Raw genomic sequence first — 14,516 nt, 5'->3', positions numbered from 1 at the left:
TATAAGTAACCCCGTCCCCCTTATAAGTAACCCCCGGGGCACCCCTTATAAGGAGTCTCCACGCTTTTTTGCAATGCAACGCGAAAATGAAAGGACTGCGGCAATTCGCTTGATTATGTCCATAAAGCTTCACAAGTTTCCTAGTTACTCACGAAATTTGAGCAAAATCGGTTTGAGGCATCATATCTAAAATCATGGATTTAAATGCGATGTCAAACGACCCATGCGAATGCTGAAATGCGAGCGATTACTGGCGTGAGTGTCGCCAGGCGCGGCGGCGCGGCAAATGCTTGAGTGCAGACGTGGCGACTGTGTACATGTACTCAGTCGCCACGTCTGCACTCAAGCATTGCCGCGCCGCCGCGCCTGGCGACACTCACGCCAGTAATCGCTCGCATTTCAGCATTCGCATGGGTCGTTTGACATCGCATTTAAATCCATGATTTTAGATATGATGCCTCAAACCGATTTTGCTCAAATTTCGTGAGTAACTAGGAAACTTGTGAAGCTTTATGGACACAATCAATCGAATTGCCGCAGTCCTTTCATTTTCGCGTTGCATTGCAAAAAAGCGTGGAGACTCCTTATAAGGGGTGCCCCGGGGGTTCCTTATAAGGGGGACGGGGTTACTTATAAGGGGGACGGGTTACTTATAAGGAGGGGCCCCCCTTGTGAGTGGGTTTCCCGAACTGGAATGAGCTAGCCACCGCTAGCTGCTCGCGCTCTGTGCTGTGAGGATAGTGCCTGGTGTAGACTCGATCGATGATGCTGCTCATGGCATGCATGCCTGCTGTTGCTCTAAATGTTGAAGTCCAACTCTCATCGTCTTTTGTTATCAGTGTTGAAAACGTGAAAACAAGATTTTCTCAAACGCCGAGAAACAAAGAAGAGGGGACATGTAAGGGTTAGCACGATTATTTTTTATATTCAGCTTTGACTCGAGTTTTGACCTTGGCTTTGTTGTACCCTCGACCTCTTGCCTTTTCTGAAGTTTTTCGTCAAACGATATCCTGTTGCTGATTATGGCCATGGCTGGGCATGGCTCTCAAATTTACCTTAAAAATTTACATGACCTAGACTCTAGTAACTTGTTAGTCTTACCATTTCGTGTGAACCCTTATGCTACATAGGGTCTGGTACATGTTTTTTGTAAGTCGTTCCATAAATGCATGTGGTGTATGAGCATGCGTGCGGAATATATATTGTGATTGATCGAGCGATGTACATGGATGGGCATGGGGCCCGTTTCATAAAACTTGTCATCAGTGACAAGTTGTCATAGATGTGACAAGCTACTGAAATCCTTGCATCTGATTGGCTGAGAGCAAATTTGTCATAGAAATGTGGCAGTTGCCCCAGATTTCACCTTCAATCTTCGTGAAATTTCCTCATGATTCGTCTCGAAGGAGTTATATGAACTCATTATGACTCAATATGAGCGAGAAAGCGATCACAGACAACAATTCTTCGCCACCCAATTTCAATACTGCGAAAATTTCCACTTTTACAGTATAGTAATAAATTACAAGTTCTTTTACCTTCCTACAATTGTACCATACAATTGTAGCCCAATAAAAGAGGTTTACATGGACATTGTACCGTACCCATACTGATATACCCTGGCCTACACCGTAGTAATCAGTATATAGCCACAAATTGTGCCCAGGTCTAATGAGTATGACTATGATTAAATTTACTATGAAGTGACTACAATGTACAAGTACTTGGTTGTATGAATCTCTTGTTTGCTCCTCTGGCATTGTTGATAATGGAACAATCTCAGTGTCAATGATAATGATGACAACAATTTGGAATGATAATAATGATAATGATGATATTGATAATGATAATGATTAGGGTCAACTGATGATTGCAATAAAAATTAAAATCCATTTACATTCATGGTAAGAACAACATTGATAACAATGTTATTTAGTATGATGATGGTTTTGTTATTCATTATGATTTTTAATGACACTTTAATAGTAATTTAAAAATCATAGTACAATGATTTTTCAAACTTACAGAAGAGTATCCACAAATACATTGATGAAAATCAGATGTGATATTCACATGTTGTCTCGTCTCTTATGATTTCATTTCACCCCTCTCTGTTTTCCTAGAAGAAGAGCAACCGGAGTCGGGCAGAGTTTTCTGAAACTTGCTGCAGTAAACTTCAACTTGCCAAAAAGAAGAAAGTAGACTAAAGATCGGTGCTACAAGAGATTGGACATGGCCAGTTCAGGACAGTACTTGGAACAGCAGCCTGTCGTCAGGCAGTGGAAAGGAACTTTCTATCGAGACATTGACAAGCGATGGATTAAGGGCCACTTGTTGCTGACCAATAGGTGTCTAGCATTTCAGGAGCAAAGCTCTGACAATGTGTGCCTTTCCTTGGATATCGACCTCATAGTTGATGTGAAGGTGGAGAGAGCCTGGGCGGGTTACAATACTGTGGTGGTACTGTTTGGCAAGGAAAAGTTCTGGTTTTCTTCCTTTGCAAGTTCGCAGAGCGTGAAACAACTTCTGCTGCATTTTATCAAGGAGTCCCTCCTTTTATCTCCTGGCTTAGAGGGGCGAGTGAGCTCTACTAGTGATCAATCATCGAGGACCAAGCTTGGGGGTGAATTGCTGTCCATTGCGAAGGATTCACACAGGACGCTTGGTGATGCAGCGTTGCAGCTTTCGGCGCAAGGAGAACAGCTAGATGATGCCTTGAGAAAGACTGATATCATGGGGCAGTATGTGGATGTTGGAAACCGGAGCATCTCATACTTGGAGTCTTGGCTTGGACGGTGGAATGTCAGCTCCAGATCATTCACCACTAGAGACTCCAAGAAAGAAGTCCAAGCCATGCAACAGGGACCAAAGCTGCCTCAGGACTTTCCTGTTGTCTATCAAGCAAAAAGCAACAAGGAAGAATCAGGGGTACTTATAATAAACCCAGAGGACATCCTAATTCAGGATGGAAGGAAAAATGTGGCTTTTAAATTCGGATTGAGAGACATTAGTGTTATCAATGTGTCGTCGCCATGGACACTCGTCATCATCAGACGAATGATCGGTCAGGCTGACATCAGGTGTGAGCTGACGAGTGCCAGAGTGATTTCTATCCTGAAGATCTTGGAGAAGAGCATCAAGAATAAGATTGAGTACGATGAGCCGCAGGAAGTGCCCTTTGCCGCAATCAATCCTGCATCCAAGAGACAACCGACTGATAGGGAGGCACTCTTGGCAACATGTGATGGTAAGTATTAAATCTACTTGCACACTACAGTAACATTCTAACAAGCAAATATGACCTGACCTTGTGTCATAATTAAAATTCAGAAGACTGCAAAACAATGATGTGTGCAAGAAATTAGATATTTGTTCATAAACCCCAAGTTTTATACAGTCAACCTCACACAAGTTGAAAATTTTTAACCTGGATGGATGTAAACGTGTTGAGATTCCGTTAAAAGTCAAAGGATTTGCTGGAGTTAGTTTGTATTCAGCTTAGGCAAGGCTGACTGTATTCTAGCTTTCTCCTCTCTCCGAATTTTAAACTTGAGAATGTTTTGAAAGTCGAACATTTTTAAGTCAATATGAAACTTGTTTTATGTTGACTCCTTGGTCATAATCTCCTGTGCACCTAATTATTATGCCATGAAGTCCACATTCTTAAAAAAAATGTTTAAATGCAATTACTCTTTTTCAAAAGCTCTGAAGAAAGAGCGTTTAAAATTAGCCAAATCACTAATCTAGTTTCAGTGACATTATCAGACTTTTGTGGTGAGTAGTTGCATGGGGAAAAAAAAAAGAAAGAAAATGATGTACATTGAAATTTCTGGATCCCACAAGTGAAGAATTTAGATCAGGTTACCATGATCATGTGGTCATACCAAAAAAAGCAAAAAAAAAAACCCCCAAAAAAACACAATGATGTGTTCACCCATATTGTGTATAATCTTGTGAGAGTTTGAGATCAGATCAAACATCACCTATGCAAGCAATCTATCAGGATGCATGGCTATCCTTACACACTTCCTGTTGTGGTTGTTTACCTTTACGTTTATTGAAATGGTGTGGACGGGAAATATTATCAAAATGAAAGTTCTTTTTTTTTCCTTAAACAGGAAATGCCATAACATCAACAGATCTCATAAAGTTTGAGCAGAATTGATTGTAGTTATACATTATCAGAGCTCTATCTTTCAAGGTCAGTAATCCTGTGACATTGCATGTTACAGAAACCGTGATTTGTTGCCTTGGTGAAAGGATTTCGTTGTGGCTTGTGTGGAAGTTTTCTTATTCAGTCGATGTTTTGACAAGAAAACTGCTTCCAAAGCATGTTTTTTATTTGAATTGTGAAAGAAAACCTGAGCACTTTGTTTTTCCTCAAGGATGTGTATAAGCTGTCATACAATGTATTAAATAGCAGATTCATCATGTCAATTGTAAAAGAAATGTTACAGAGAAGATGACACTGCACAGTGCACTTACACATTAGATAAAGAATATTCTGTGGACACAGTTACTAGTCGCTGTGTATTCAAATACAAATGTACTGTAAAGCCTTCTATTGTGACATAAACTGGATTCCTTAAAAACTTAAATTGGTCATGTGACTAAAACTGTAATCATAAGAACAATATGAGTTTTTTAGGTGATCATTCAAAAGTCATCATAAAGAAATTAACTACAGTGTATTTGCGATTTAGTTCAAATTTTGCTTTAGTTTCAATAATGACTTACGGTACTGATTACATGTACAATGTAGTGGATATTGTTTCAGTGTGTTCACTGAATATGGATTTGTTCTTTGGAAGTATGCTCCTTTAGATAACCTTTCAAAAATTGATACTGGCTATGTTCATTGATTATTAAAAAGAACTTATCTGAAGTTTTTGTCAAGGTCATGTTTTGTTTTATAGTGCATGATACCACTCTTACCAAATTTTCTGTTTGTTTGTTTGTTTGTTTGTTTGTTTGCTTGTTTCTCAAAGCAGGCAGTAGCAGTACAGGACCACCAAGAAGACCTAATCAAAACCAGCCAATAGGAGGGCAGCAGATCCAGGTCAGCAGCCAATCAGAAGTGGTGACAGAGAGTGAGGCAGCTGAGCTTAGCGGTGTTTTGAAAGACCTCAAGTCATTGGCTGTGGAGGTTGGCAGTGAGTTGGACGTGCAGGATGAGAAGATCTGTGAGCTGACTGGCAATGTCACACACCTGACAGAAAACATGGATACCAGTAACAGGAGAATGCAGAAGCTTCTTTAAAACTTACTGTAAAACCAGAACTTTAGTGTGCATTTTAATTTCACAAATTCTGCAGTGAGCCAAGATTCGCAAAATTAAAGTGCACTCTTAAATTCTTGTTTACACTACATGCATTGAATGCCAGTGGTAATTCGCACAAATTTCAAGCCAGGAAAGAGATAATTGGTTCCAATGCATAACAATTTTGTGCCACAAAAATTTCTTGCTTTATACAGTATGTTACCACCAAAGTTTTCAGTGAGTGAGAAGAATGAATATTTATAAGCCTTCTGTGTTGATTACACATCACATTTTATATTTTTATCCAAATCATCTTGTTTTTAATACATTTCTCTTTGACAGCTTTGATAATTGTGACTTTATAATGGTAAATGTGAACATAAGTCACATATTGTCAAATATAAAAAGTGCAGCCAGGTGTGGTCCAAGTCCCAATGATCATCATCCTCACTGCGGTCATCATCAGTGTCAATGGAATCGTCATGCTCATAGATGCTGTAGTGGTTGCCATGGCTATGGTCTTGTTCATATTCATTTGCACCATCACCACTAAGCAAGGCATCCTGTAGAACATTATGCCATACGTTCTCTTCTGCACGAGGATCCTATCGAGGATTCACCCACTTAGCCTCTCATCCCACGGCAGGCCGTACTTTGTAGATGTCAATGACTTTTCCTCATTCTTGTCAATGACCATGTGAGACATCTCCAAAAACTTGTCTTGCAACTAGTGCCTGCCAGTGAAAGCATTCCTCTTTCTGAGAACTTGATCCCCAATCTCAAATGGAGCAGCAGAAGTATGCTGGTCGTGCCTTCTTTTTTTCTTTCTCCGCTGCCCACCTGAGCCAATCTGACACACTGCGGTGAGCTTTCTGAAGTAGATTATAGCTTCTCCCATGTGTGAACATGATCCTCGTTCCAATTACTCGTCGAGCGATTCTAGAGGTGATCTAGAGGCAAAGATGGCTTCCTGCCAATCATCAAGAATTATGGCATCTCTCTAGTCACCTTGCGTGGTGTTGAGTTGTACTTGAAGAGTATGTGCGACATGAGCTTTGACCATTTTCTACATTCCTTTGGATCTAGAGACCTGATCAGTCCACATTAAGTCTTGTTCAGTCTCTCACACTAGCCATTTTCAGCCGCGTGATAAGCCGTAGTGTGCGACTTCGCGATTCCATAGAGCTTGCACAGTTCTCTAATGACCTCACTCTCAAATGATCTCCCTTGACCTAAGTGAATTCTGGCTGGCTGGTACTCCATAATACACGATCTAATGGTCCCTCAACACCTGGGCCACAGTTAAGACTGACTGGTCATGACATGGCACAGCTTTCGCATACTTGCTGAACACATCTGTAAGCATGAGCACATCTTCAAATCCTCCTTTCCCTTAATCCAACTTCATGCCTGGGGGGTAGTTCCACAACAGCAACTGCTATTTTGGCAGCATCCTCATGTTCGGCAGCACCGCGTTTGGCATCTTCTTGCACCACTTCACATAGCGACACTACGATTTTTTCATCTCGCACCCCCAGTACGACTTCATTGTTCCCACTGATGCCACAGCTACTGAGGTATTTTTGCGTGATTTGGACATCCTCACTAGTTTAATTCGCCAGCAGTAATCCTGCGGGGAGCCAGACTCTAGTCGATGCAGTCCCTCGTAAGCATTCCCTTCTTACTTGGCCATACCTGATGTAGGATGCACCACCACATCACTTGGAAGCATGCTACTGTCATCCACACTCCAGTTGCAGTAACGCCCCTCACTGAGAAGGGAGGAAGAACTTTGTCACTGACTGGATGAACCTTGATGGAACTCACATGGACATCAGGACTCCGCACCTCTCCTACTGGATTACCAACTGCAGTCTTCATATCACCAAAGATGGATGGGTCGATGATGTGTCTCAGAACGTTGCAGCCCAACAGGATTGGGTACTTGGTATGCTTCACTCCACACGCCTGGTCTGCAACGACCAGAAAGCTTGCCATGAGCTGTCATCCTTTTATCTCCACAGGCACCTCCAGATATCCCTGGATTGGTTCTTGATTCCTCCAACTCCTACCACATTTAGAAAGAACCCTGCTGTATCCTGCAGCTCCCTGTGCTTACTCTTTAACTCCTTGTGATAGAGTGGAGCAGGAATAGTGGATGCCTCGGCACTTGTATCAACGATACATCCCAATTTGTACTCCTCCAATGGCTACATTGTATTGTGCAGTATGGACTTCTTGCCACTAAGCGATCCACCAAATCAGGTTGGAATGAAGCCTCTCAGCCACTACACTCCCTCTGTTAGCTCCTTGATGCATTGGTGCATCTGGTGCACTGGTAAATACTTCTGGTGTGGAGCTGGCTTCCTGTTTCTTTGTTGGGCAGTCCTCCTTGCATGTCCCTCTTTCATACAGTGGAAGCACACAATCTCCTTTGTACATTCATGCTTTGTGTGGCCTTTCTGCAAGCAGTTGTAGCACTTCAAATTCTCTCTCCTTCTCTTGGGCTGCACTTTTGGAAGATTAGCCTGAGCTTGCACAAGTGCTTGCACACTCTTTGTGAGTTGAGCAACATCCTTCTTCAGAGCTGACAGCTCGCTCTACAAGTCATGTCCACTTCTTCCATGATGCTGTGTGGTGGGACTGATATCCACATGTTCTGTGAAGATCTCATTCACTCTGGGTTTCCTGACTGGCTCCTGATCCGGAAAGAAACTCAGCACCTTCTCCCGCATATCCAAGAAGTGCTTCTCTTTTGCAGCCTTGTCGATCCTCCTGAGTTCACATTGAACCCATTTTTCTTTAGCTCCTCTGACAAATCTCTCTTTCAGCGAACCATCTCGCGAGTTCTCCAACGCTTTCCGGTCATCCTCTTCAGTTGCTGCCTTTACCATCCTGTCGTACATCCGCATGAGTACATGGCTGTAATCTGCCAGCGTCTCACCATCCAGCTGATATCTATTGTGAAAGGTTTGACTGAGAGAAGGGACAGACTCTGTTTCTTGTCATCATGCATGCATGTGAACGTTTTCTCCCCTCTCACTGGAATGATGCTGCCATCATAAAGTCTGATCCTTGCCTTGCTTGGTTTGATGTTTGGTTTCACCGAGTTCTCCAGCTCACACAGCTGCCAGTAGGACAACTCATTGCAGGTTGCCCCAGTATCTATCTGACACTCAACTGGCACATGCTTGTTTTCTTCCACGACTACGTCAATGGGTAGTGGTAATTTCTTCCCACCACCATGTACGTTCAGTGACCCAACTTCTTCCGTGGAGAATATCTCTTCATCACTACTTGCCATACCTTCCATCATATGCACTGAAGGTTTTCCCTTCTGGACTCTGGCAGTGCAGACATTTTGAAAATGATTTGATTTTCCACATTTTCTACAGGTCTTTCACGACCTCTATCGTGGTTGCCACCACGCCACCACAGTTTCTACACCCATCTTTCTGTGCTGACTGATTCTTGCCTGAAGTTTTCCTGTCCTTGTGCTTCTGCTTTGTCCATGACCTAGGCTTCCCTCAAGCTTCATTTTTTCTGGATTTTGTTCTGGTTCCATTTGGTGCCCTATGATCACGTCCTAGTCCTGATCAGTCGAACGCCCCATCCAGACCTGATGCTGTCTTGCCGTCAAGTCGTGCACCCAGATCCAATCAGTCTGAGGTCCACCTCTCTGCTACGACGACGGGGTTTCAATCACTGCTCCTGTCAACCATCCTGTCCGTGACACCACTTGACGGGGGCTGGGGGCTGGGATGAGCTCCCAGGTTTGGGTTGGTTTAGATACCCAGGGAGTACTCATAAATGAATGAGCTGAAAAGTTGATCTGCAGTGATATGTGGGTTAATTACTGAAGTAACAAAACAGAAACAAAAAGAAACCCCAAAGCCAAATGCCACTTGTCTTCCAAACAGGTCACAACAGCTATCGGCCTCGTAAGATATGCTGTCTCCTCACTGCTGATACTCAGTGGAAATTATCAGCAGATTTCCTCTAGTGACCTGTGATTGCCTCTCCCCATCTCTGCAGAGCAAGATGCAATGCCCCAGACCACCAAAACTGGTTGGCTCAGCACTCTCTGTGACTGATCACTCACAGATCGTATCACTCCTCCTTTCTATATAAATTGTATTCCTAGTTATCATTTTCATATTCTGTGTAACCCCAACTGTAATTTGCGAGGCACATATTTGTTTCTTCCTCTCTCATAGTATCTCAACTACTAGTATAACATTAATCACCCAACAGAACTACATGTATATCTAACTGTTAATGAATTTACCAGAGTGTGGATTGAAAGAAAAGGGTGTAGGAAATTGGGGGGGGGGGGACATGAAAAGGATACTACGTATAGGACTGTATAGCAAGAAATATTCGTGGCATGAAATTATTGCCAATTGGAGCCGACGGCCTTTTGTGCGGCATAAAATTTTCATGAATTGCCACTGGCATTCAATGCCATAAAGTGCAGACAAGAACACTCATGTACGTTTTGATTTCGTGAATCTTGGCTCTCACGAAATTGCTGAAGTTAAATTGGATGCGAAAATTTACGGTTTTACAGTAACCAAAAGAGTGATTACCAGTATGTTGGTAAGATAGGGGGATATGGAGAGCCACCGATTGACTTTTACAACTGACCATTGTATTTAAACACATTCATTCCTGATAACTTTACCGCACATACAATGTTAACAGACAATAAATCCTTTTATTTGTACATGTATGGAGAAGGTGAAAGTACTACATGTATATATAGCAATAGGTCAGCCATCCATACCCTTCATTGGCTTGAAGTAATGTCGAATCTGCACAGTGAACGGATACAGCCATAATTTTGATGTAGTAATGTGAAGTACATGAGCTTATGTTCCTCTGTTAAAATGTATCTTTATAATGTCTGCATTTAGAAATTAGTGTGCTATCATTGCCATAACAGTCACCTATAGTGAAAGACCTGGGCCCTGTTTTATGAAGAGTTAAAATTGATTATAAAGTTGATTTCTATCATAAGTCTATGGCAGCCTGTGTGTAAAGGAAATTTATATAAAATCGATCATATCTTTTGATAAAACAGGGCTCTGATATTTCAAAATTATGAGCGTATATTTGTATGTTTATTGGCTTTTAGACAATAACAAATTATCTTGCCTGTATTATGCTTTTTGTTGCTGTAGTAGAAAAGGTTAATTGTATTTAAAGTTTTTTATATCTGTGATATTCAAATGAAGAAATCCAAATACCCACAATCAGCAAATCAGCATTTGCACTGTTCAAGGCTTATTGCTCTGTACCCTTGTCACCTAGAATGCTGTTTTGTTGTTGTAGTATTTTGTATTTGTATTCATTTTTCTTAACCTTACAATACCAAATGGTGAAACTTATAGACATTCAAACATCATATTCCATGTAGTGAAATAGAGCTTCCATTTTTGACAGTCATGCACTTTGTTACTGCTTCTCTGAAATTCATTTAACCCATTTAAGACTAGTCCCGAGTATACTCGGGCAGGTGTCTATTGGAAATGTATGTTATAGGAAAATCAGCTCATCCTCAATGGGTTAAGATAGTTTAAGAGTACTTGAAGCAAGTTATTTTGCTAATCCCCTCAATTCTGGTATCAATGAAAATAACATATCCACTTGTAAAATGTTCACAAAGAAGTGTTTTTGGTACAGGATTAATTGAATAAACTTTAAAAACTTTGGTACAGTGCACTCCCATTATAGCAAACACAGTTATAGCAAAATTCTTGAAGTAAAGATTCAAGTCCCCAAATTATCAGCTTTATATCTTCATGTACTTTACTGTTCGGCTTCAACAAACTTTTTATATAATGAAAGAAAAATGCCAGACCCGAGGGCTTTGTTGTAGCAGGAGTGTACTGTGCAAAGAATTTTCCTCGAATGGTTTGTCTAAACATTAGCAGTACTACTTGTATGTATTCCCCTGTGCCCACAATGAGGGGAAAGCAATCTATTTCATATGATATACAACTGTATCCTTTTGGCTTTTGGTTCATTCACAACTCAATGTCTTAATAACCTTGGTTACAAATGAGAAAGAAGTTTTTTTTTTTTTTTTTAATACAAACTCAATATTTATTTTGACAAACTCTAATTACAATGTACCTTCTTTTGACTCCTTCACCCAGCTTTGATATTTGTTTTTTCTCCAGTTCTGAAATCTCATGTTCTACAGTGTTTTGTTTTTGTCTGATATGTGTTTGCTAGTGTTTTCTGTACATACAAACAGTAGATTCCCTTTTCTAGGAACAGGTATTGCTGTCAGTGTGAAAGCCTTACATCTTACCAATACACTTGTAGTAGTCATTATCAAGTTTATATGAAAATTGTATCTAATGTTGTACTTGCCAACATATCTTATTTTTATTTTTGTTTTGCACAACTCCACGCTCTCCAGGGTGCGACTTCCAGCACAAATGACAGGTACATATTATACTGTATGTCAAAAAAAAAAAAGAATTACAACGGAAGCTCTGCAATGATATCTTTAAAAATAGTGAATTAATCTATTAAATACAAATTCAGGGAATGAAACTATAACTCATTGCCCACATCTTTCACAGAAAACCCCATTCGATTTGCTTCAGTGCTCAACAAGAAATGAGGAATTTTGTAGAGGATGTCAGGAATCTCTTCCCTCCAAGTTTTGTCTATTGTATTCACACACAAGAGCATCTAAGTGCTAAACTTGGAAGAATCAGACTCATGACATGCTTTACAACAATCCACATTTCTCTGTGACCGCTTACCGGTAACCAAAGTGAATGGAGTTTTCTGCAAAATAGAGCTAAGATGTTATATTTTTAGACCTTGAAGTAGCATTTAGACAGTTTAATCATATTGGGTGTAATCAATGTGAAAATCTGATTGTAATTTTTTGGGGACATACCTTATGGCAGGTACATATGATTGTATCCCTTGTGTTGTACAAACACCCACTCTTGTAGACACAGTCTGGATTATTCATACTCCATTTATGCACAAAGTTGAGTAGACACAGTCTTGATTACTCACACTCCATTCATGCACAAAGTTGGACCCAGGAGTGCTCCTGAAGTGCCTCAACTTATGCCCCTCTGAGTCTGTTCATACAGAAGATCACTGCACACTGAGACCACACAAAGGCCCGAATTCACAAAGGTGGTACAAATGAAACCATGGTTTAAACCATGGACAAAAACCATGGAGCGCCAAGTGTCGCATGGAATATTTCGTTACGAAATCAGTCATTTCGTCGATGAAATGATTATTTTGTAATGAAATGACAATATTTTGTAACTGAATGAACATTTCGTCCACGAAGTGATAATTTCATTAACGAAACAGTCATTTTGTCGATGAAATGACCAATGTTTATTTTGTAACAAGATATTCCGTGCAACACTTGGCGCTCCATGGTTTTTGTCCATGCTTTAAACCATGATTTCATTGGTACCACCTTCGTGAATTCGGGCCAAAGTGGCTGAGAGGGGCATAACTGTTATTGTGACCATCAAGTGCGCAGTAACGTAACGATCTACCCATTACATACAAACTGTATATATAGTGTGCCCTGCATTCCACTTCTAGAGTGCTCTAAATGTTGTTGACCATTGAAACTTTTATAGAGAGTTTAGAGTGCTTCAGGAGCGCTCCTGAGCCTAGACTCAAGAGGGGCATAACTTTAGAATGCTCCAGGTCCCACCTGTCTGTTCATTGAGAGCTCAGAGGGGCTCAGGAGCACTCCTGGAGCACTCTAAATGCCCTGTACACTGTAAAAATGGGGCATTTGAGTGCTCCACAGGGGGGGGGGGGGGGGGGGAAATCCAGAAAATTTGCAATGGGGGGCGCAAAAAAAAAATATTTCTGGTTCCACTTCTGGGTTTAATCAGCTGACAAGCAAAAGAAAAAAAAAGGTTCCTGTGCAATTTTGTGCATTTCTCGTGCCATTTCCAGGTGTCATAAGCTGACAAGAAAAAAAAAAAAAAGGCTTCAGCGCAATTTTCTGGTGGCACTACAATTCTTTTTCTTTTTCTTGATTTCATTGTCTGAAAAATTAAAGGGGGGTCGGTGGTTCCCACCCCCGGATCTGCCACTGCTCCAGAAATATACACAATAGGTGTTTTCTGATATTTCATTCCTAGTGAATAAAACAAATTAGACCCAGCAAAGGCCAAAGTAAGGTACCGGTGCATGTATTTCATGTATTCATCTTCTCTGACAAAGCATAGTACTTCACCGATTACATTTCTTTTTATCTATGTCAATTATATGCACAGAGATCTAATCATTATGATGGTGATCTCTTGAAAGCAGTGATGATGAACTGAAAAGTAACATGGAATATATCTGTGAGGAAACAGATTATGAGAGACAGGTCACAACTGTATTGTATTGCAAACCAATTACTGCGGTCTTCTGAGAACCCCTAAATTACATTTTGTGTCCACGACTGGCAGTCAAGGACTTCTATGCACTGCGAGAAATTATTATTTTTTCTTCATTCATGTGTTCAAAGTAGTCGCACATGCCAGACAAACAAATTCACTTTCGCACAAGATGTTAACCAACCAACAGATCTATATCAAATCATACTGTCTGTAGTGATTATTGAAATAGTGTATATCACTTTGATTGCTAATGTATGGAATACTAAATGAATGACAAAGGCAGGCAGCTAGAAGAGGCTGTTGTGGATAATAAAATCTAGTTTTGTACCATGACTTCTACATGTGTAAAATTGTGATTTTTGTATAATCTCTTGTGTATGCTTTAACCCTATTCTAACTGGGGGGGGGGGTCAATTTGACCCCCTCTCGACATTTTGCGCCACGATTCTGCAACGCGCAAAGATTTTGCCGCGTCGTTACAGGACTTTTTTCATTGAAGTCTCCGCATATTTTGAGACCAAATTTGCGACGTCCGGGTACACCGTTCTGAAGTTACACAATGTTTTGCATATGCATGTCAACCCGAAAACGGCTCAAATTCATGATTTCGTGTGCAAATCCAATGCAAATTATGTTTTTTTGTTTAATTGATATAAATTAGATTATTTCAACTTTTAGCCATCAAAATTAATCAATTCTAATGTAGATAAGCTTGGAAAAGTGCCTGCAACAAATTTTGGCAAAAAACAATAGAAAACAAAAGATAAAAAAACAATAAAATACGTAAGAAATTAACTAAACAATAAAAAAAAGAAACTGATTATGATTGTGCCAGTTTTTTACAAGAAAATTGT

General features: G+C 40.5%; 1 protein-coding gene across 1 annotated transcript; it reads left to right on the top strand.

Moving 5' to 3' along the window:
- The first annotated feature begins 798 nt into the window (after window positions 1-798).
- LOC139714709 (synaptosomal-associated protein 47-like) lies at window positions 799-5,286 on the top strand. Its single transcript, XM_071626382.1, has 3 exons — window positions 799-898; window positions 2,127-3,247; window positions 4,917-5,286. Exons 2-3 carry the CDS (start codon window positions 2,233-2,235, stop codon window positions 5,258-5,260), a joined length of 1,359 nt encoding a protein of 452 aa, XP_071482483.1. The 5' UTR covers window positions 799-898; window positions 2,127-2,232; the 3' UTR covers window positions 5,261-5,286.
- Window positions 5,287-14,516: the final 9,230 nt, after the last annotated feature.

This window comes from Diadema antillarum, unplaced genomic scaffold (genome assembly GCF_040938485.1).
Source record: "Diadema antillarum isolate AM-2024a unplaced genomic scaffold, OU_Dant_1.0 seq00002392_RagTag, whole genome shotgun sequence".
Classification (NCBI taxonomy): Eukaryota; Metazoa; Echinodermata; class Echinoidea; order Diadematoida; family Diadematidae; genus Diadema; species Diadema antillarum.
Note: the sequence above shows the minus strand (reverse complement) of the source record. Positions and strands in the feature narration are given on the sequence as shown.

What these genes read in the sequence shown, in the direction of transcription:
- LOC139714709 (XM_071626382.1), top strand. Translation starts at nt 2,233, where the DNA reads ATGGCCAGTTCAGGACAGTACTTGGAACAGCAGCCTGTCGTCAGGCAG. An exon ending in ACTCTTGGCAACATGTGATG is followed by an intron (nt 3,248 to 4,916) that starts GTAAGTATTAAA and finishes TTTGTTTTATAG; the next exon opens with TGCATGATACCACTCTTACC.